This window comes from Homarus americanus, unplaced genomic scaffold (assembly GCF_018991925.1).
Source record: "Homarus americanus isolate GMGI-L3 unplaced genomic scaffold, GMGI_Hamer_2.0 scaffold41027, whole genome shotgun sequence".
Taxonomy (NCBI): domain Eukaryota; kingdom Metazoa; phylum Arthropoda; class Malacostraca; order Decapoda; family Nephropidae; genus Homarus; species Homarus americanus.
In genome coordinates, this window is record NW_024745073.1 from 9,504,912 (window position 1) to 9,529,848 (window position 24,937).

General features: G+C 35.4%; 1 protein-coding gene across 6 annotated transcripts in view; it reads left to right on the forward strand.

Annotated features, from left to right (window-relative positions):
- Nucleotides 1-24,937, forward strand: part of LOC121878323 (voltage-dependent T-type calcium channel subunit alpha-1G-like) — a 170,252-nt gene that overhangs the window by 126,170 nt on the left and 19,145 nt on the right. For 4 of the 6 annotated variants that reach the window (XM_042384448.1, XM_042384449.1, XM_042384450.1 and 1 more), the window contains 6 exons: nt 413-564; nt 684-793; nt 3,117-3,128; nt 13,999-14,129; nt 17,865-18,014; nt 20,103-20,224. In XM_042384448.1, the coding sequence (XP_042240382.1) occupies nt 413-564; nt 684-793; nt 3,117-3,128; nt 13,999-14,129; nt 17,865-18,014; nt 20,103-20,224 (677 nt within the window). The remainder of the gene's footprint in view (nt 1-412; nt 565-683; nt 794-3,116; nt 3,129-13,998; nt 14,130-17,864; nt 18,015-20,102; nt 20,225-24,937) is intronic. The other 2 variants (XM_042384452.1, XM_042384447.1) reach the window with 1 other exon arrangement.

Sequence of the window (24,937 nt, forward strand, 5' to 3'; positions counted from 1 at the left end):
TGGTGAAATGATGAAGTAAACAGGGTGATAAAGAAAAAAAAACATTTTATAAAGTTGGAAGGTGACAAGCCAAGTGCAGAGTCAGAAGAGAGATTTACAAGGTTAAGAAGTGTGAACAGGATACATTTGTGCATAAAGTGAATAATGGACATCTATAAGTGAGGGAAACAGAACACCAAAGAAAAGACTAAAGTGACCACCTTACTACAGTGACCACATACTAAGCCCGTAGACTCAGCTGTTGTATAATGAGTTACTCAAGTTCTCAAATGTGATCTCATGATCAATCCTTCATTTTTAGCAAATATATTTTGTGAATATGTTACTTCTATAGGCTTCCTTCTTCATTAAATACAATAATGAATTTTTTTATTTAACTTAATGATCATTAACCTTGCTTCCTTCCTGACAGAGATGCGTGAGCCTCCATATTACAGTCAGTACTCCAAGGCCCGACTCTTCATCCACAACATCGTCACCAGTAAATATTTTGACCTGGCGATAGCAGCTGTCATAGGCCTCAATGTTGTTACAATGGCCATGGAATTTTACAAAATGCCAAAGGTATGCTGACTGTTACAAAGGTATTGGAAAAATGCATTTTTTTTTATGCAGTAATGGAAATATTTTACTCTGGCTGTCGTCTCTATTGCTACCTAATGACATTCTCCTTTTACTCTTAGGAATTGGAATATGCCCTGCAAATCTTCAATTACTTCTTCACAGCAGTGTTCATCTTGGAGTCTGTCATGAAGATGGTGGCACTAGGTTGCCACCGCTACTTCCAGGACAGGTAATGCCTTATATCTCACCCCCAGTCTTTCACTATTATTGACAATTCAGATGTAAACACATCGTTCCTTCATGATCTTTATCATTTCATAAAAGTGTAGTGGACAAGTGCTACAGTGTTCCTCCGCCTCTGCTCAAACACGAAAGAAGTCATGATAGTCCGTAGGACTACGAATTATAGGAACATCAAAAAGAAGATTTCCTCTTTCTTGAAGTTCTTGCCACCCATTGATGACTTAATTTTGGTCTCACAAACACATTTCCATACCAAGTGGATCTTAAAGATATTGTTATATTTTAAGGAATACAATCTTGTGAAAATTTATGCCTCATCCATTTATGGTATATCTTTCTAATAATGATAAACCTCCTTATTCTTCTTTTCCATTAGATATACATTTCCCCTTGTCAGCTGTACTCTGACAGTTCTGGGAGTTAGTCAGTGCTAGTTCAACATCTCTTATCATCAAGTATCTTTTGATTACTGGCTTGCTACTACAACTTATCCTTGATTGTTTCTTTTCATTTAAAGTTTCCTGACAAAAGTCATTACTGTATTAGTGATATGAACACTAAGAATTATTATCATATTATTCAGTCTCATTAGTAAGCTACAAGAGATGCCAAGTCTTAATTCATTGTTATACTGTATCTAATTTTTCTCTAAAGTGACATTCAGTTATCACTTGTGCCCAACAATATTCTCAAAATATTAGTTATCCTTTAAAGACTCTCTATGGTGGCATATCTATTTTTTACTTTTCATCTTTATGTTTTAGTGTATATTTTTCTTCATGTTTCTTTCTACTTTTGCTTTCCCAGAGTTAAAGTTTAGGTAGATGTAACATTGATGCTGTCCATCTCAACATGACAAGTTTGGGTTTCAAATAGAAATCTGTCATAATACATTTTTGCAGTAAAACTGAATTTATTTAACGTGCAGTCCCGGAACAAAATTCGTGATACAGTCAAGGTGGAGGGTGCAAAGTCCGCTCCACCCTTATTGGACGGTAGGTCGTAGGTCGGTAGGTCGCTGTCTGGCCATCACCCTCCCAATTCAACAATCGAGCTCTGATACTCCCATTTCTCAATAAGGCCTAGGAAAGGATGTCATTGTTTTGTTTAATAAAATCGCAAAACAATTTACTCAATCAAGTTTTACATCACTGACAGCGACCCGCCATCCAGTAAGGGTGGGATGGATTTGCACCCTCCACTTTGACTGTATCAAGAACTTCAGTCTGGGACTGTACATTGAATAATTTAAGTTTTACTGCAAAAATGTATTATAGCAGATTCCTGTTTGAGATTGTTGGACCCACTTCAGTATTAGTTCATTATTTTAAAGTTACAGCCAAATTGGTAGGGGAGATGCACCATTTCCAGTGGCTCTTATTACCATTGTTAAAGCATCTCTTATATTTTTTTACTTCAGAGAGAGTAAACCGATGCAGCTTTCTGAGTATTTGTGTTGTTATCTGACAAACTTACTTCGGTGAGGAGTATATGCTGCATGTAAATGATTACAATGAGTTTTAGAAAATATTCAAGAATGGCAAGCCTTTGAGTCACCTTGGCAGGAATTATTTTAAGATGTAGTAGCTGGTGCCAACACAACAACCACACTCTGAGTTAACGAGCTTTAGGTATTACAGCAATGTCAGCATCTTTCACTAATATTAAATACAGAGCTATTGAAATTGGATGCATTTTGTCCAGCTTAAATATTAAATTAAGTGTTTGATATTTTTTTCTTATAAATCGGCTAAGAAGGTAGAGATCCTGGATACATAAACACAGTTAAAGTACTGTATAGTGATATCTCCTTTAGTCAGAATAATTGGTGCAGAGCACTTCTGGGAATGAGAAATTTCTAGGTAACGAGACGACTCTCTCAAAGACGAAAAAGTATCCCTCATCCCCGGAATTTTCCGGGTAATGGAAAAATTTTCTCGGAATTTTCCAGAAAATGTACCCCTCGGAAAATCGTTTCCAAAGCCGGAATTTTCTGAAAAAATCCGGCTTTGGGAAAGATTTTCCGAGAAAATTTAAATTCCGGCATTGTGAGAGTTCCGGGTTTGAGGGATTCTGGCTAACAGAGATATTGCTAATAAGGTCCTTTCTATACTGCTGCTACTAATGATGGTAGTGTATAATATACTGTACAGTATTACAGTAAAAAAGTAATTATTTCATGATATTGCTTGTATGATAACCCTCTTCTCTTGTATACCCGTTTTCCCTGGTGGTCTTACCTTTGCCCCGCCCCTGCCCTGGCTACGCCTACTCTGTTTCTGCCCTCGCCTCGCCACGCACCCACCCAGCGAGGAGCATAGGTGAGGGAGGAGTACCCGCCGCTCAATATACACTCAACCTGCACACCAATATCTCCACCCATATGTGTCTACTATAGTACTGTGTTTGTTACAAGTACAGTCAAGTATAAATTTAGGGGACATATTAAACTGTAGCATTCCCTGTACTTTCTCTTTTAAATAGAGTAATTAGAAACATATTGTTAGTCATGAGAGGTAGTAGTACACAGGAGCATGGAAATGTTGGTGGTGGTGTGAGTGGCTGCGGCCCTGGCATTGGTGTAAGTTAAAGCAGAATGTTGAGGTTATTTGAGCATTTATCACTACTGTGGAATAGTATATCTTCCTTGTCACTGTGGTAGTGTGTCCTGCAGAGAGTTTTGAACCATAAGTTGATCTTCAATATAGATTATATTAGTCTACAGTACATGCAACCATTTTGTATATGCATTTTTGTTTTAAGTAGTAAATTGGCTGTTTAAGATATGACCTTAAAGTATGTGACATCCTTACTCACTCTTGATATTAAAAGGTTATCAAGAACTTTGATATGAAGTAATGGTTGTATCATATGGTGAATTTTTTTCCTTTAGGTTCATATAGACCTGACCTAAGCCGACCTGACTTTGGCAGTGATTTTATTTGTTGTGATCCTCGTGTAAACAGATAGTGATTATTTACTGCATATTTCTAAATTTATTAATATTTTTCTTTAGATAATTATCTTTAGAAAATTATTGATTGTACAAAGGATTTTTTGTCTAAAAACTGCATTTTCTAATTCTAATGACCTGTTATATAAAATATAAAAGCTGACATCTTTTACACTGTATCCTACTGTTGATACAGATTACAGATTGCCCCAGAGGGGGCTAGTTTATTGGGCACCCCCCCTTACATCCTGTGCAAGGTGAAGCGCAGAAGCGTTTACAGTGCCCAACTGGGAAGCATGCGGAGTTCATGCTTGCCTTTATGACTCATGCATTAAGGGCGTAAAAGGCCTGAAGGGTCATGGGTTTTGTCAGCAAGTTACATAAAGTGACAATGATGAGTGTGTGGGGGGAAAATTCCCGGTACAATTTATCTGTTTATGGCAAAATGTGGCAGGTCCCTAATAATGTCAAGTGCCAGGCCTGTCACTAGGAGGAGGGATATCTGGTCAGGGAGGGAAGAGGTGCCACCCCTGTAGGGGGAGGTCATAGGGCAGATGAGGATGTGGTGAAAGAGGGTGTGAGAGTCTGTTGACCACAAAGTTTACAAACAGTGCGGCCAGGCTCAGGGTTGCCAATGTACTAGGCGTGGCGAAGTACAGTGGGGGTGGAGGTGATATGGTGTGGTGGGGCAGGTACAGTAGGGGTGGAGGGAGGCACATAGGCATTGACAACATTGAGGGACACACCTTTTAGTGTGATTGTGAAGGTGTGTTCGTCGACATGTCGGTGGGGTACAGGTAGCCGGGGGTAGTGTCCTCAGGTCCAGGTAGCCCTGGTGGAGACAGCTCAGACACGGGCGCGGCTTGCGGTGGGTGGTGGACAGGTTGAGGCACCAAGTGTTGTGAGGATGGGGCAGGACTTCGCTCGGGGGCAGCAGGACACACCAGGGCAGGCCCGGTAGGCACTACACCAGTAGTGAAGGCCGCCGGCGGTGGAGTAGGCCGTGAGCAGGGTTGATAGTGGAGGAAGTCTTAACATGACTTAATGAAGAGATATACTGTACTGCATGTCTACCAAAGACCCTGAAACCCACCTTACCATGTGTAGCTGTGAGCTAAAATCCACATCTGAGAGATTTGGAATCCAGAACATTAATTACTCTATACAATGGGGTTAAATGCATTCTCCAAATTCTATGGCCTATGGTTAGGATAACAAGCTTAGCCTCCCCTCACCAAAATTGAGAACAACATAAACTTCAATTTATCTCTCCCAGGAGAAATTTGTAGGTCACTCCCTTTTGTCTTAGCACACTTAAACTGTATAGCTATGACATAATTTATCTTCTCATACTTAACAGTGCATCCCCAATTAACATACCAAATACTGAGAAGTTAACTGCTTCTATTGACTACCATTATATCCCTTCTGTATTCAAAACATCTCGCAATTTTAAGTTTTAGTGGTACTGTCTGAACAGATACTTCTCTCAAAATCGAAACATTAAGTGAGCTGATGTTCATGGATTTTTCAAGTATACTGTACATTGAGTCACAAACTTAAGAATTTTTTACAGTTTGTAAAAATACAGAAAAATACATACGTGGGTCATAATAATTTTTACAGCAAAGAAGATATAGGTGTAGAATATTATGGAGAATGATTGATAATATTTTTAGATGATTTTAAAACATTTGCTTTATACCATCAAAGTTAATGGAAGGTTTTCTAGTCCATAGTAGTGATTAATACTGTAGAGCATCTTTTATGTAATACAATGGTGATCTCATGTACAGCAGGAAGAAAAAAGAAACATTTACCCCAGAGTTTTGGATCACCAGAGTATAAGACTGAATGTTCTTGTTAGAATTCTGATTAGTTAAGGTGTGCAGCTGTGCAGAATTTCTAATGATAATCATGATTTCATTCAGTTCCATATACTCCTTATGAATTCATGGATTGGTGGTAAAGTTTGCTAACTGCTGATGTGGGTGACTAGTCTAGTGTAGCTTCTAATGTGTTTCCTCCTTCCTGGCCGCGGGCTGTGTCCACTAGTGGGTAAATAATCCAGGAATTAGTCATACAGTTTTTCTGTCTTATGGATTTTTGTCTGCATCTTCTAATATATCAGTGATTTGATATGATGAGGAGTAATCATTGGCTGTGAAATATTTGTAACAGAATGATGTACCAGCACAAAGTGTGAAGAAAACCATCAGTTATTTTCATCACATTTTATTGTTAAATTGGATATTATCATAAAAATTGGTCCAAACATTGATCTCCTCATAAAAATCAAATCATTGAAGTTTATTTTGTATGTATTTTTATAACATGAATATGGTATACTTGTCCAATATATATAACATCAGATTTACACACACACACACACTTACCATAGTATCTGTTTCTATGTAAAGTTGTTTGTATATTGTTTATGGAGGGTTTACAACACTAGCCATCATCTTTCATAAGCAGTGAAGATTTACCTATTATTGTGAGTCATTATAAATTCATAATTAGAGCATGAAATATAATATTGCATGCATTACTGTTCCTTTTAAGTAACCTAATACATTACAGTACCCTCTCTTATCCTGCAACTTTGGGATGCTGGATGATAGGAATTCCCATCAAATAGATGATCAATACAGTAGTTAACATTACTTTAACCTTAGCTACTCTTAGCCTATTGTCAAGTAATTTTATTTATTTATTTTTTTTTTTGTATTTCTCATTTCACTACTTATCAGTTTACTCGCTGTTCAGGCAGTTGGTCATTTCTTTGTTTTCTTTGTTGTGTATTTAACTTATCCGGTGTAATTCTCCCTCTGACGGGTCTATCAACTGTTGTTCTTTTATCACGCTCATTTTGTTAAATAACATCTAATTTCACCTCTAAAATGTCAACCTTTCATTGTTTCTTGATAAAAGATGATCTTGGTGAAGCACTGGCAGGTCTTTTTTGTACTCATGCATAATTTGGGATGACTTATAAAGAAATAATTGCTCACATATGTAAAGAACTCTCACTTTTCCTTACATATTTTAAAATTTGACAAATATTTCTATATTTTGGGAACCTTAAATATTTTACAAAGCAAGCTATTATATATGAAGACAATTTTAGGCATAAATATCAAGAAGTTCCTGTTTTGCTTTTTCAAGTCGTATACTGTGCTGTAGACAATCCAAAATCATACATTTTGCACACCATAGCTTCAGAAGAGGAACACAGTGATCCAATTTTTGAAGCAGCGGCTCTACTTTTCTGTTATATTCAGTATATCTCTTCCTTTTGGAAGAACTAGAGCTAGAAATATTTAATGGTATCTTAAAAGACATTATGTACTGTACTATGAATTGAGATTAAAACAATAAGTGAATCCCCCAGCTCCTATAACACACAAAACCAGCATCAGCAGCATTCTTGTCCCATTGCATTGTAGGTTCAGTACCAGCGCAACACTACCAAACACCGCAGGCTTTCTTTGGGTTTTCTGATTTCCACCTTTGCCAACACTGGACAATGAATCATAACAAAGAACAGACCAACCACACAAATGGCTCGTAAGCTGGCAAGTGGTGGAAATTATGAATTATAAATTAAATGTCTACTGGTCAACTGTGGTACAACACCATTGCCATGTCTGGTAGTACCATGCTGCAGCTGTAGGTTGCCACCCATGTGGTCATATTTACGTAAAGTTTGAAGCTTGTTTCTTATTAATATTGAAAATATCATAACCTTAATAGTTATTTTGTTCAGAGAGCAATATAAAAATATGTACAGTAATTTGTATATATGAGTTGGCACAACTCTTTTCATCTTTGGGATCCAAATTATCATATGCCTGGCTGTTATTTTATGATTGTTATTTTGTTTTATAGAGTGATTATTTTTTTAATGTTGGGAAGTAACTGTAGAATTGCATAACTACATGGCGGCTGTACATTCTGTTAATTGGGAAGTTTGCCGGTTAATGCTTTTTCTACAATATTACCATTATTTGGGAATTACCTGTCGATGAAATACCAGATAAGAGAGGGTCAACCTGCATGTACTTTATGTATACAGTATACTGTATTAATAGATTTTTTTTTTTTTATCTAGTATTTATTATTTTTTTTTTTTGTATTTGCTGATGAAATAATTTTATACCTTTATAATTATCACTTAATTAGCACACACACACACACATATATATATATATATATATATATATATATATATATATATATATATATATATATATATATATATATATATATATATATATATATATATATATATATATATATATATATATATATATATATATATACACCAGACCCCCGACTTACTTACGTCGGGACTTACGACCGCCTCAGATAAAAAAAAAAAAAAAAATTAAATTAAATGACACACGCATTTTCTATACCGAAACGTTTCCAGTTAATGTAGTCTCCATGTATAATTAGAAAATTATGGGGGCCCCATGTGCATTCAGCTGACTACATTAAAGGTTAAGTGCTCAGTCACACTGTATCCATTCCTTATTATTTATTACTTTCACACTGTATCCATTCCTTATTATTTATTACTTTCACTGTACTGTATCCATTCATCATTATTCATTACTTTTACTGTACTGTATTTCATTGTAGATTTTTTTTTTTATCTATGTCGGACTTACGACCTGGATTTGGGTCCCTAACCCCGTCGTAAGTCGGGGTCTAGGTGGTGTATATATATATATATATATATATATATATATATATATATATATATATATATATATATATATATATATATATATATATATATATATATATATATATATATATATATGCTGATAACCACAAGGAAAGAAGAAAACACGAAGTTCCCAAGCACTTTCGTGTAATTCACATCTTCAAGGGTGAGTACAGACTTTCCTTGTGGTTATCAGCATATACCTAGATCACGCACACCTACAGTGATTTACTTGTATATATATATATATATATATATATATATATATATATATATATATATATATATATATATATATATATATATATATATATATATATATATATATATATATATATATATATATATATATATATATATATATATATATATATATATATACACAGTAATACCGCTTTACGTTCTACATTTACCCGGTATCCTGCCAGAACCGGAATTCCCATTTTACGCAGTGCACCTACTCATATACACTGGTGAAGTATAATTTTTTTATTTAGATCATAAAATTCATACAAATTACCAGGCCAGAATGTAATTTACATTGTTGGAATTCTTACAATATGATGATCATTTTGAATATAAACATCATAGATTTTGCATTAGACATACAAATTTTAGATGTAATGTATGAATTTTGTTTACTCAGAGCAAATATGTTAACTTTTGTGCAAAATATATGACCTGCATATTCAAAATATTCCTGGTCTTGCAAGGAATCCAGCAATGTCAATTATATTATCCTAACTTTAGTCTGAGGTATTATTTATTACTAAAAATGTAAATATACAGTTTTAACCCAAACATTTCTCTGGTAGGGAGGGAAGGTGGGGGTGAGGGGTAGGGAGGGAGGGACCCAGCAAGCGTGGGAAGAGGGGGGGAGCCGGAGGTGGGGTATTTTGATTGACAGATAGTGTCTGGGTGAAGTATATATTTTTTTATTTACTGAAGATATTTGTTTTAGCTCATAAAATTCATACAAATTACCCGGCCAGAATATAATTTACATTGCTGGAATTCTTACAATATGATGATCATTTTGAATATAAACATCATAGATTTTGCATTAGACATACAAATTTTAGATCTAATGTAAGAATTTTGTTTACTCAGAGCAAATATGTTATCTTTTGTGCAAAATATATGACGTGTATATTCAAAATATTCCTGGTCTTGCAAGGAATCCAGCAATGTCAATTTTATTATCCTAACTTTAGTTTGAGGTATTATTTATAACTATACCTTAAAATCTAGTGTTTTCACCCAAACATTTCTCAGAGAGGGAGGAGCCAGCGAGCGTGGAAAGAGGAGTTGAGTCCATTATTTGAATGGACATTAACCTGGCGACTGTATTTCTCGTAAATATTAAATGTGTGTGCATTCCATCATAAAATTACGATGTTATTTTTACTAGAACATAGGTATTGTGTCGGAAAAAGTGTAGTTTGGGGGTCGGCCCAGTCTCTATTTCAATTAATCCCATATGTTCTGTTATTTCGTTTACGCGTTTCTCGTTTTATGCTGACCTCTGCGGGTTCAATTGACTGTGTAAATCGGGGTATATATATATATATATATATATATATATATATATATATATATATATATATATATATATATATATATATATATATATATATATATATATATATATATATATATATATATATATATATACACTCTTTATCAATATACTTATATACTTCATCACTAGTAACATATGCACTCTTAATTCAGTTTCTCAACTCAATTTTTTAAGATATTCATTTATTTTTGTCAATTAGTTTTACTTAATTATTTGAAAAAGTTGTCACATTCACTTTAGTGTGTCATGCTTATGTTACTGTGTTACATCATACGTCACAACATACTGGTAGGAAGGATTAGTACAGACAGTAACCCAGCATGAGGGACCGTACTGTGTACCTTTATCAGTAACTTTCAAATGTGTATGGACCTGAAACCAACCCTGGGATAGGGATTTACTGGTTAACCCTTTTCTTGGGATTAACCATGGGATAGAAGTCAATCCTGTTCCTGGGAATATTCCTGGACCTGGGATTAATCCTGGACTTAGGACCTGGACTTGGTCTTATATTGAACTTTAAACTAACTTCCTTAATGTGCTTTGCTTTCATTATTTTTGCCTTTATTTTTTGTTTCTAAAAATACTAGTACAGTGAACCCTTGAAGACCTGGACTAAAAGGGGGGACCACCTGCCTGAAAAAGCCAATTGTCCGTATCTTCCAGCTGATGTACTAAATGTATAAAAAAGATAAATAATGATAAAGCACCAAAAATACAGGTACCATATTTTAAGGCATATAAGGTGCCCCCCCCTATTTTAGCTGGGGCGATTTAAGAAAAGACTTTTGTGTGTATTTTCCTCCTGTAGCAATAGTTTTTTTTTAATTAATATATTAAAGTACCAGGAAATGTAAGGGATAATTAAAAATATTACCAATAAATAAGTTACAACAAAAAAGACTGTACAGTATAGTCTGGATTTACACAGTCAATTGAACCCGTGGAGGTCTGCGTAAAACGAGAAACACGTAAACGAAATAACAGAACATGTGGGATTAATTGAAATGAGACTGGGCTGACCCACAAACTACACTTTTTCAGACACAATACATATGTTGTAGTAAAAATAACATCTTAATTTTATGATGGTATGCACACACAATTAATATTTAAGAGAAATACAGTCGCCGGTTAATGTCCATTCAAATAATGAACTCGACTCCCCCCTTCCCACGCTCGCTGGCTCCTCCCTCTCTGAGAAATGTTTGGGGAAAAACAGTATCCTTACATTTTTAGTAATAAATAATACCTCAGACTAAACTTAGGTTAATATAATTGACATTGCTGGATTCCTTGCAAGACATGGAATATTTTGAATATAAACGTCATATATTTTGCACAAAATATAAAATTTTTGCTCTTTCAAATACAATTCTTATATTAGATCTAAAATTTGTATGTCTCATGCAAATTTTATTATGTTTATATTTAAAATAATCACAATCTTATAAGAATTCCAGTAATGTAAATTATATTCTGGCTGGGTAATTTGTATGAATTTTTTGAGCTAAAACAAATATCTTCAGTAAATAAACAAATTATACTTCACCCGCGTAAATGATGAAATTTACAGCGTAATTAAAACATTTCATTCTGGCAAGGTGCCGCGTAAATGACCAAACGCGTAAACAAAAACCGCGTAAATCCAGACTATACTGTATTGTATTGCCAAATCGGTAAATAAAAGCCAAATGAAAGTTTAACACAGTCACCATTTCCATACACTCCCTGCTTCACCATAGTAACGAAGACCAGCTGGGACATAGATTCCCCAGCAACGCTTCCCCTCCCGCCCTCACTGAGCCAGCTAACTCGTGTGCAAAGAAATGTATATTCATTTTTCGTGTTTGCCTTAGGACAATTATTATTTTTTTTTTTTTCACAATATGTATGTAGGATGGTGTGCATATAACTGAGTAAAAATAAGTGAAGAAAGTTACATATATCTACCCAAAAATAAGTTGAAAAACAACCATAATACCTCACAGCTTGGCCCAGTAGTCTGCTAGTTACAGTGATGAATCTAACCTGGCTGCAATGCCATGATTAATCACTATTAAGCATTATTATATTAGTATACGCTAATAATAACAGTAAATCCAATGAAATATGGCAGGGAGTGTGGAGAGTTACAAGAGCAGACGATGCTCTAACTAACGGTCACTCACTCGCTCCTGTTGCCAGGCGTATGATCGAAATACGTATGGGAGAAATACATATCTTTTAGTCTAATTTGAAAACGGTGACAGGCACAGTGATAGAAAAATTATATAAACCATACGTTTACCTTCGCTAACATAATAAGAAACACAATACATATCATTACTATAGTAAATGAAATAATATTCCCACAAATAACAATTGACAAATCTGTTTGTTTCCCGCCTTATGCACCTGTGTCCTGCACGCTGACATCTTAATTACACGGGCCTAAGATGATCTTTGCTCTTTTATGGGAATGCTTCAGAGGGAGCTTGGCTTCTTAGCCCCGGGAACCCCCAAATTTTGTCCGAATCTTCCGGAATCCGAATTTACCCAGTCCGGGTCTTCGAGGGTTCACTGTACTGTACAGTTATTTCCCTTCATGACTGGAAGTAACCAGTTATAACACTTATGACATTATTGTAAGCTCTTTGAAGACAATGTTATTCTGATTTCTTTGTTGTTGGTCCTTTTCCTCCTCTTTCTTTCTACATATGATTAACATTTGTTGTTCCTTTTGCATATCTGAATAAATTTATTAATTAGAAGCTTTTCAGTCTTGTACCTTTATCCAGTTTACCCAAAGTCCTTTTTATTTCATAGATATAATTATATTTTTCATTTAGACTTGACGGTATAAGCAGTTTATGGGGTCAAAGGTCAAACACATTGGACTGAAGAAGGGTAACTTGTTGTATTTTTCGAGGAATGTTTGTTTGTTTAATATTATTACAGTTTTCAAGAAGAGAAGTACGTCATATCTGTCCCACAAGAATAATCACAATAAGAGAGGGCATTTTTAATAAATTAAAACATATTTTTCTTGTGGAGTCTTCTAGTTAGGAGGAAGAAAGAACATTAACATTTCCTATAAATATTAATTTGCTTTGAAGTCTTCATCTTGTTGTGTATTCTAAGATTTCTGCATCCAACCTCTGCTCTAATTATACATTTTTAATGTCTGTGTCCTTCATTTTTGGAGTTTTCAAAATTTGTTGGTATAGTATATGTTGTCAGTTACTTAATATTGAGAGTACTGTATTCTCAACAACATCTTATGTAGGCGTTGACCAATTATCTAGTATATTTACAATATGATTACTGTCCTTGTCACACTATTGTAAACAGTATTCTTTTAACTCATACATTATACATAATATACTGTAGTATTACATCAAGGAACCTGCATGATCCCTGAAGTCTTACAGTTAGTGGGTAGTGTTGCATGCCCTCATGTTGGGTCATGACATTATTAACAACATCTACTCTAGGAATCATGGCAACATTTTGTGTAATGGTTATCAAAGAATATTAATGTGGAGATTCGTGTCATGATGAATTTGCATCGTGCATTTTGAAGTTTTTGCTTTAATTCATTAACTTTTGGTTCTGACCATCTGAGTGTGATTTTATTATTGCATTTTCATGAAAAATTACAATTAATTTTTGAATCAGTAGTCTTAAAAGTAGTTTTTGTATTACAATCTTGTTTACTTTTTCTTGAGAGGATTTATAACATTTAAATGACTTTAACATTGCATAAAATTTGTTTAATGCAGGACAGTACTAGAACTGTCAATAGTAATGAAAACTACTAGCTTTTCAGTAGATTTTCAATTTTGTTTGAAAGCATTCATAAGATACTGATCATCTACACCCTGCTGGGTGAAGGAAAACTTACTGTCTTAACTTTGTATTTCCTTTCCTCTGACGCAGATGGAACCAACTTGATGTTTTCATCGTCATCTTATCTGTGGTTGGGATTGTGTTGGAAGAAATGAAAAGTGACTTTATCCCCATCAACCCGACCATCATTAGAGTCATGCGTGTACTCAGGATTGCCCGAGGTAATAGTTGCATCTAATCACTTTTCTTTTTTATTCATATTATTGGTACTACCAAGAATTTAGCAGCTCAGTAGCTATTACTGAATTTATTTTACAAAACTGGTTTCTGAAGATTATATTAAAAAGGTTTATAGTTAAGGAATACAGATATTAGTGTGATAGAACATTATGAATAGCTACAGATAGGTAAATAAAATCAAGGGTAAAACACACTTAAACAACATTAAAACAAAAAACATTCCTAATAGTTTTCCACAAATAATTAATTAATTAATGCAAGTGTTTATGTGGATGGTTTTCATTCTTCAACTACTTCATTAGTACATGATGAACAGTTCAGTGAATTTCCTCAAAATAAATTTTCATTCAGAACACAATTAAAATTTGAACTGTTTAAATATTACAGTTGTCAAAATTGGTTATAAGTACAATACAGTACATGTATCCTTGATAATGGCTGATCTGGCTCATCACGGCGACCATGTGTACGCTTATCACCGATTGATCTGGCTCATCACGGTATCCTCAAGTGCGACCATGTGTACGCTTATCACCGATTGATCTGGCTCATCACGGTATCCTCAAGTGCGACCATGTGTACGCTTATCACCGATTGATCTGGCTCATCACGGTATCCTCAAGTGCGACCATGTGTACGCTTATCACCGATTGATCTGGGTTATCACGGAATTATCATAGGACAGCAGTGGGTCCGCAAGAGCCAGCGGTAGCAGCGACTGCCTAGAGATGACCGCACGGCTCGTGGTGCCACAACAGCTTTTGTTTCCCTGCGCTGTTTAGGTTGATGTTTGAAGACAGTTTCCTGCTCTGTGCTTGTCTCTGGTGCAATTTTGTAACTTCTACTGAACCTCCATTATGGCACCTGTTAACAAGAAGAGTGTTAAGGTTCCTGATCCAGCCAAGCAACAAAGACGTGTGTATTCTCTGGTTGAATGTTCTGATGTTCCTGACAAGGATAAGTATGCACTTGGCAACACACCTTTCTGCTTTCTTACTCCATAATTTAAAATTTATGTAACGTAATGTAGAAGGAATACAACATTGTTTATTTATACTTACACTCAATTTTGTGGGTAGACATCAGCTGTTCAACTGTGTCTGGCAGTGCTGCAGCCAGTTTTACCAACAAAACTGATTGATGCATCATCTCCTCACCACTTACATCCCTGGCAACAGCTTAGGTCATATGTCATCGAATTAAAATTAAGGCTTAAAAGTCTAAAATAAAATAATGCACGTTAAAAACACAATAAATGACATAGAACTTTCATAAAACCATATAACAGATTAGCCGAGTTTCAAAATCCCGCACTCTCGCCTCAGTCGTGTCGACCTTCAAAACATCACCACGCCAGTATGCCGCCAGCTACTGAAGCGAGAGGAGGTGTGTACCCTGTTTGCGGTAGAGAGTTGCCAATAAGACGATAAAATTGGTGTGACATCCGTGGTACAACACACCAAACAACTACGTATTTTTTATTTCATGGATCACGTCTTGCTTCACCGATGGAGCATCTCCTGTATGGTCATGGGTGTAGCCACGGGTGGTAGACGCAATGTCGTTTATTATGTTAGACATTTTTCCGTTAAATAAAATAATATACATAATTTTTTTCAGGTGTTTGTACCACCGGTGGCACAATATGTGATAATAAGGAGTGCACGTTGTACCAAGGGTGGCGCAAATCATGGTTAACGTGTTAAATGTTAATAAATAAAACTCGAAGCTTGTGTAGAAGGCTTGCTTCCTCCACAAAAGAAAGCACGTCCCCTCCCACGCTACCCACTCCTACCCCCGAGTACCAAAGGGAGACGGTACGGCCCGTCCCCCCTTCCCCCAAGCACCGAGAGAGGTGCTTACAACGAAGATCTCTGAGAAGAGGGCATTTCACCAGGAGGTGTCAAACAGTTAGTGGAACCAGGCAGTCATTAAAAAATCATGAGTCAGCCGCTTGTGGCCATTGCGGAGGCGGGGCCAAGCAGTCTCTCGGCTGCGCGACAGTCCCTGATATCCCCAGGCACCCAGTGCAGGGTGGATGTCGTGGAACTTGTTTGCTCCGACAGCATCCCACCTGCATTTGCAACTCAAGCAGATGGCAGCTCTTATTACTGGTTTCATATCAGAGGTAGGTAGAGGGGGAACAACTTACAATTGGATAAGAAGCAGCTGCTTTCACCACAGCATCAGCTTGCTCATTCCCTTTCTCCCTCACATGGGCCAGAACCCAGCAAAAACTGACTTTCCAGTCCCAACATTAGATGAGAAATAGCCACTGTAAAACATTTATAATTAAGGGATGTAAGCTCCTCTTTGTTGCTGCTCACCAGATCAGCAGGACTGAAGAACCCCCTGCATAAAGGCGGCTCCCACCGATGGAAGGGACGGGGGGGCATTATACCACCACCATCACTACCTCCATTATCACCACCTAAATCATAATTTCAGTGATGCAAAGATGGATTTGCTTTAGCAGAGCAGATCAACACAATATCCACTGCCTCCACCCACTGCATCTCACCAACATTCTGCCTCTATTACTCATTCTACTATATCATTCATGATTCAATATTGTACAGTACAGTACAGTACTGTACATTGTTTATTTCTTATTAATTAATTATTAAAGATATATTACTAGTATTATATCTTTAAGTGTACCTACACATGTTCGGGGGTATATTTTGGTCAGTTATGGGATGCATCTTTGGGGTCATGAGACAGAACTAATTTTTCCCATATGTTATGTGTTTCAATATGTACAGTTTTGCTCATGACAGTAGTTTTCTGTAACCTAACCCCCGTGATTATCGAGGATACATACACTGTACTGTAGTAATAATTACTGTACCTATTTTCCTTGCTAAAAAAATGTCAGTCAAGTCAAATTATCCCAAACAGTGTGTCCCATTGTTCTCCATCCTTTGTATCTGTTTGTGGTACAGAAATTATTGTAATGTACTGCTTTTACATTTAGGTGTAGTGCAAGATAGCATCAAATAAATTATAAATAGCATTGTATAATTTCATGTTCAAAATGTGTTATAGAGGTGGCACACTGAGCACTTTCCTCCAAACAAGTTAGCAAACACGACGGTCCACCCAGCAAAATAAAGAGACGTTTTGCGTCACACTGGGATGTTTTGTAGGCACGTCTGCCCAACGCAATGAAAACGACAACAAAGCATCTAAACGAGGTTTGCCATGGATCCTGTTACTACAGTTGAGGCCTTGCAGGATTGTGCAATAGTTCTTCAATTGCTAAAGCAAGCGAGGTGTCTGCAAAAACTAAAGAAAAGACAAAAGGTGCATTGTGAAGTTTGTTTACAGGTGGCGGCAGTTGGCTGGACAAAGAAGACCCTGAATAATAATTTAATTATACTAAAGAAGTTTTAAAGTGATGAATAAATAGAAACAGGTCACCGTTTTATGTGTTATATATTAAATTATTATTGTTTCATGATTTATTTCAATTTTTACTCAAAATCACATGAAGCTCATTTAAGCAGCACTAATCCGGCCAGCAAAGATTCCCACCAAACTGTTTTCCATTTCTCGCAACAGCACAAATCTTGCTGCTTGCTGGGCCGTCAGGTCAACGGGCAACATGTTTGAAGGAAAGTGCCCAGTGTGCCGCCGCCTTTATACAGTACAATATTGTTTATCATTTTAAGAGTGTGTAATATATACATTTTATTGTCCTTTACTTTCTTTAGTACTGAAACTGCTGAAGATGGCCAAGGGTATCCGTGCCCTGCTGGACACTGTGATGCAGGCGCTGCCTCAAGTGGGAAACCTTGGCCTTCTCTTCTTCCTTCTCTTCTTCATATTTGCAGCTCTTGGTGTGGAACTTTTTGGCAGACTTGGTAAGTAAAAGACAATATTGTACTAAGTAGAGTTAAACATGGATGAATTGACTCGGATGGTACTTCCCCAATACAATATTTATCTGAGAAGGAAAAATTAATAAACCATATTTTAAAAGTTAGTCAGAATGTAATCATCCTTAGTGGTGAAGGTGCAAGGCTAAATAAAAAAATTCACTTTGTTAACAGAAAATACAAAACACTCCAAAAGTGGTGAGGGGCTTTTAATTTTGTGTTCCTGTTGTGTATGTGTGTGTTTATGGTAAATACCCATTTGTTCTGTTTGGCATCATGGGTCAGTATAGAGTGCATATAATTAGGTTTTGTGCATTAACATCAGAGCATCCTTCCGAAATAACCTCCACCAGCAAGGCTTGAACCCAGGTCCTCGGTGTAAGAGACAGGAGTGATAAACCCTAACCATGGGGTCCTTTCAAAGGGACTGGCTTATTCATTAATTTTCAATTGAGTACAAATTTGTCCTACAAGGCATTGTAAGTCTGAGTTATAGTCCTAGTTCCAGTAACCCAGGCAATTTTTCTGAAGCTCCCTGATTAATTTTATATACAGGTACTCCCCGACTTACGACGGGGTTACGGACCGACATCCAGGTCGTAAGTCGGAAATGCTTAAATAACACATAGAAAATCGAAAATGTGGGTCTCTTTTTCTTCTCAGCACCACAAAACTCTCACTTATAAGCTTGCCAACTATTTTAAAGTGAATTACAGATGAAAATTTTGTCTGTGTACTGACTTTAGGACTCAAAAATACATAATTTGACCACATTTTGGTACGACTGAGGCAGGTCGTAAGTGCGGGTGGACGTAAGTCGAGTCGGTCGTAAGTTGGGGACTCTGTATATATATATACAGTATACCTGTATATATATATATATATATATATATATATATATATATATATATATATATATATATATATATATATATATATATATATATATATATATATATATATATATATATATATATATATATATATATATATATATATATATATCTATCTTGATAAAATCACACGGGAAAATGGAAACAACGGAGCACCTTAGCTTTCGTCTTTATTCAAGACATCTTCAGAGGCAACTGGACTACATGGACAGAGAGAGGCTTAAATATACAGGGTGACCTTAAAAACATGAGGTCAGGTCATAATGATGTCATACACTAATCCCCACACCAACACACACGTAGAGGAGCTTAAGAGAAAGGGGGTGACGTGACTAATTATGTAGGACAAACAGGAAAAACACTGCAGCTCAGAATCAAACAACATAAGTATAATATCAGAACAGCATCTGAAAGCAGTGCCTTGTTCGTTCATGTTAGGAATAATAATCACCCCATTGCTTGGGAAAAAAGCTTAGAAGTATTTAAATCATCTTGTGTCACAGAAAGACTTCTGGTTGAAGCTAGTTTGATTAAGGAATTTAAATCAATAAACCTTAGTGATGGTCAGTTCAAAGCTGATAATATGTTACATAAATTTATTTGTCAGTGGCCCAAGATTAAAAATGCTTTGAAAACCTTTAATCTAGATGTATGATAGTTATTTTGTGGGTCCCTTATTTTTGACCTGACCCAGGTTGCTGATCTGACTTTCTGCCTCATTTACACACAATTGAAGGGTCTTAATTGTTTCTCTTACTTTGACAACACAACATATTGTACATATATCATTTCTCAATCTTATTTATTTTTCATATTTATGGCTTTTTATTATTATTACATTTTATTTTTATTTTTTAATTATTACTGTATTTTTATTATTATTATTATTATTGTTATTATTATTATTATTATTATTATTATTATTATTATTATTATTATTATTATTATTATTATAATAATTATAATAACAGCCCCCCTCCCCCGTCCCCTATGTGGGTCAGTGACACATTGCCCATTGGGCTAATCTCAATAAAAAATATAAATATTGGTCAAGCATGATAAAAGTTGATCACAACATTGTAACTTCCTCCCCTCACTTTCAAATGGAGAGGAGTGTACATTATTTTAATGATTTAAAGTGTAGGTTAAGAAAGGTTTTAAATGTAGCTTTTATTTTCAGAATGTGATGATGAACATCTTTGTCAGGGACTTGGTGAACATGCTCACTTCAAAAACTTTGGCATGGCCTTTCTCACACTGTTTCGGGTAGCAACTGGTGATAATTGGAATGGCATCATGAAGGTGAGGACTCACACATTATTTTACCGGTGTTGCATGAGGTTCATAATAGATATGAATAACTCTCTGAAAACTGACAAGTACAGTAATAATGTTTTGAATTATGTCATGGGAATGCTGTATCTTGAATTTTCTTTGTGTATCTTAAGTACATAATGTAGAAGTGTGTCATCTGAGTGTTTACAACTTCCCCAGTCCACCCTGCTGTGAATGGAAAGGGCAGTGGACATTATATGATGTTTTGGTATTTTGCGCCATTGTTTGGGTACGCTTATGGCTGTGGTGTTAGCTGGTTACTATGATGACAATGGCAGTTTGCTCCAGAACCAGAAAAACATATATGCTCCAGTATATCTCGTGATTTCTCCGAGAAATTATTATTTCTTGTATTTATTGGCTAAATATTTATTTATACCAAAAAGGTTCAGCATTCTAATAGTGCAACAACATTATCTTGCACGATTTGCTTCATTTTCTACGTAGCAAAATATACCCCATCCTGGGTGGACAGCACACATAAATATACCCACCCTTTAAGGGTTCATGGTTAAGGAAGTGAAGGTACAGTAGTTGGTGCAGTGCTGGCCACACTACTTCCTCTTGTAGTGAAGTCTTAGTATTCATTATGCTATATCCACACTGCCCATAATGGGCCAAGAGAATTATAGGACCCACTAAAAATGCTACCAATAGCATAAATAATGAACCACATCATGATAAAAGTAAATGATTACAGCAGCCTCGGGGTATTTTGTGAGTTACGGACTGAGAACATTCTGTTAGTAAAAATCACTATACAGTACTGTATAGTACACAGGCAATCCCCCACTTTCGAACAAGTAACATTCCTGAACCCTGTTTTTAGGTCGATATGTTCACACATCAAATTTTACCGTTGTTAACCTTTCCTGGGCATTATTGCTCAGAGAAAGCCTGATTTCTGTCAGTCTTTCACCTCTTTCTGCACACTTTATGATATTTAATATAACCTCTAGCCTCAGTGTGCTCCTTTTCTTACCTGCAGCATCACTAAATAGCTGCTCAGTCTTTATTAGGAGTCAAAAATATTTGAAAAAGTGCATTGAAGTATGGTGAGGCATGCATTACAGTCACAGTACTTCGCTACTATAGTCCTGGAGCACTTTTCAAAATTTTGACTGAATGTTCTGTCAGAATTTTTTATTTGTATTGATGGGATATTGTTCATAGGTAGAGAACTGCTGTACAGTACTGTATAAAATGCATATACAATAGCTCTCCTAATATTACTTATTAAGTAATTATTCGATGTTTTAATTGCCTGTATGTTGGCCTGGCGAATTGGATAGGAATTAACATACCTAGGTAACATATGCTGACGTCACATTCCGAGCTATATCACAAAAACTGGTTTTTAGAAAAAAACGTATATACTTTATATATATATATATATATGTATATATATATATATATATATATATATGCATATATATATATATATATATATATATATATATATATATATATATATATATATATATATATATATATATATATATATATATATATATATATATATATATATATATATATATATATATATATATATATATATATATATATATATATATATATATATATATATATATATATATGACTTTCACCAGCAGGACCGAGCCTGGACCTAAAGCATGTGGGACCAGGGGTCTGCGACCATACCACAAGAGCACTAAAAGCAGTTCTAAGTATGTGATATTTCACACAAAGGCTGTTCTTCGAGCTGATGGCACGTGAACCTCTTATTGGGAACTGCCTGGTCCCTGCTTTAGTCAGGGTTGGTCCTGGCTGGTGGGGTCGTTGATTTATAAGTTCAACAAAAATGGTAGAAAAAAGTTCACTTACTTTGAGGAATTATTATTATGTAGAGGCTCTGGATGATGATGATGATGATGATGATGGGATTTAGAATGGGGGTGGAGGAGAAGGAAGAAGGCATTGGGGTGGAAGAAAGTCACCCCATGATGCCATTTCTTATAAAAATTTTAGCTCTCTTGGTGTAATTGAATTATTTTCTTTAAATCAACACTGCACTGCATTATATTTGTAATGTTTAAAAATATATTTATTGCGTGTTTGCTTGGCACAGAAAAAAAAAGCGTTTGTTTGAAGAGTCTCCAAGCAAGATGTTACCTCCAGTGAAAACAGAGACTACTCCTGTTTGCTGTGTTAGAGAGCTGGATGCCGGCGTTTAGTCACTTTACCTTCAATTATGTTCAGTAATTGTTAAAATGACTAAAATTGAATATTAAACTTTTTAAATTATTAGATAATATAAGCTATTGATATTTACTAAATAGTAATGAGAATTTAAGGCCTAGAACCGATTAATGTATTGGCGGACTGATACTAAAGCTGGTTGCGGTCGGTGGCGAAAACATGTTGAATTGGTTAGTAAGAACCGTTAACGAATTTTTTAGTTAACGGATTGAAGATCATATGGAAGGCAGTTCGTTAATCGAAATTACGTTAGCAGTGTTAGTTGGCGAGTCACTGTATATATATATATATATATATATATATATATATATATATATATATATATATATATATATATATATATATATATATATATATATATATACAATAGTACCTAATTCTGGCGGTCAGTGGACCCACAGGGTACGGAAGTGAAAACCGCTTAAAATGAACAACAGAACATATGGGGTTAATTCAATGGTGTGGCACTGACCCGAAACTCTACTTTTCGACACAATACCTATGTTGTAGTAAAATAGCGTCTAAATTTTATGATGGTATGCTCTAATTAATATTTAAGAGAAATACAGTCATGGTTAATGTCCATTCAAATAATGGACTCGTCCCCCTCTTCACAGTTCACTGGCTCCTGCCTCTCTGAAATGTTTTGGGGTTAAACCACTAGATTTTAACGTTTATTAATAATAATACCTCAGATTAAAGTTAGGATAATATAATTGACATTTCTGGATTCCTTGCAGATTAGAATATTTTGAATGTAAGCTTCATATATTTTTTAAAAGATAAAATATTTGCTTTGTGTAAGCAAATTATTCTTTAGATCTAAAATTTGTAGTGTAATGCAAAATCCATGATGTTTTATATTCAAAATGATCATCATGTGAATTCCAGCAATGTAATTATATTCTGTGAGGTAGTTGTGTATGGATTTTATGGGCTAAATAAAAAAAAAAAAAATTATACTTCGTGTATGAGTAGATGCACATGAAAGTGAAAGATCGGTTCTGTAAGGTACTTATAAATAAATGAAAAATCGTGGTAGGGTAAGAAACCGTGTAAAGCGGAGTAATACTGTGTGTGTGTGTGTGTGTGTGTATATATATATATATATATATATATATATATATATATATATATATATATATATATATATATATATATATATATATATATATATATATATATATATATATATATATATATATATATATATATATATATATATATATATATATATATATATATATATATATATATATATATATATATATATATATATATATATATATATATATATATATATATATATATATATATATATATATATATATATATATATATATATATATATATATATATATATATATATATATATATATATATCTCATCAATAATTTCTGGCTGCAAATTCTCCCAGCACGTAAACATTTGTGAAAATACGGCTGTTTGTCTCTATTATGGTGGGCAGAATAATGAATATATGAGCACACATTAGTAGGTTTTTAATACGAACTTAAGGTGTTTTAGTCTTGGATCAGACAGTCTGGGAAGGATTTACAGTCATGCTCTAATTCACAGTGAATTTGATCGAGGGGGCTAAGTTATTAAGTTGTGGCAGGAAAATTTTTAGGTCCTCATTACTTGGCCAAAGACATAATACATCATCTACATATCTAAACCAGACTGCTGAAACATACTTACTTTTATCCCTCTTAACCACTGATCAGCTCATTAGCCGCGGACGATCGGTCCGTCTCTGTGTTGCACACTGTTGGCAAGTACTGGGCATGCACCGTCTCCTGAATGTACCTGAACCTGCTCCAGTGTTGGTCAAGTCTGGTCTTGAAAGAGCTCACCGGTGCCACCCTAACACTTTCTGGTAGAGTGTTCCAGAGTTCAAACTCTCACTCCAAGTTGCCCTCACAGTTTTCTGGATTTGCGGCTTCTTCAATCTTGAGCCGTGACCCATTGAGGCGAGCGTCCATCCTGCTCCAAGTAAGGACACTCGACTGAGTAGTGCCCCTTGAGATGCTTATACACCAATTAGGTCCCCCCTTGCCCGTCTGTAGTATAAGCTAGGCAAGTTCAGGCGCTCAATGTCTCAGGGTAGCTGAGGTGCAGTGCAGGCACCAGTCTGGTGGCCCTCCTTTGAACATTTTCAATCATCTGACAGTCCCTAGCATATCTCGAGGACCAGGCGGGGTGACAGTACTCCAGATGGGGAAGCACTTCACTCTTGAAGATCGTTGAGGACTGACCGTCTAGATATCTGAACGACCTTCTTATAAGACCCAATAATTTATTTGCCTGATTTACCTTCTTCGCAATGGCCGAGAACTTCAGCTCATGTCAACATACACACGAGGTCTTTCTCACATTCAGTCTAAAATACAGCTACTCTCGACTTACGACCTACGACATATGACTACCCGGACATACGACCAAACAATACGTAACTTC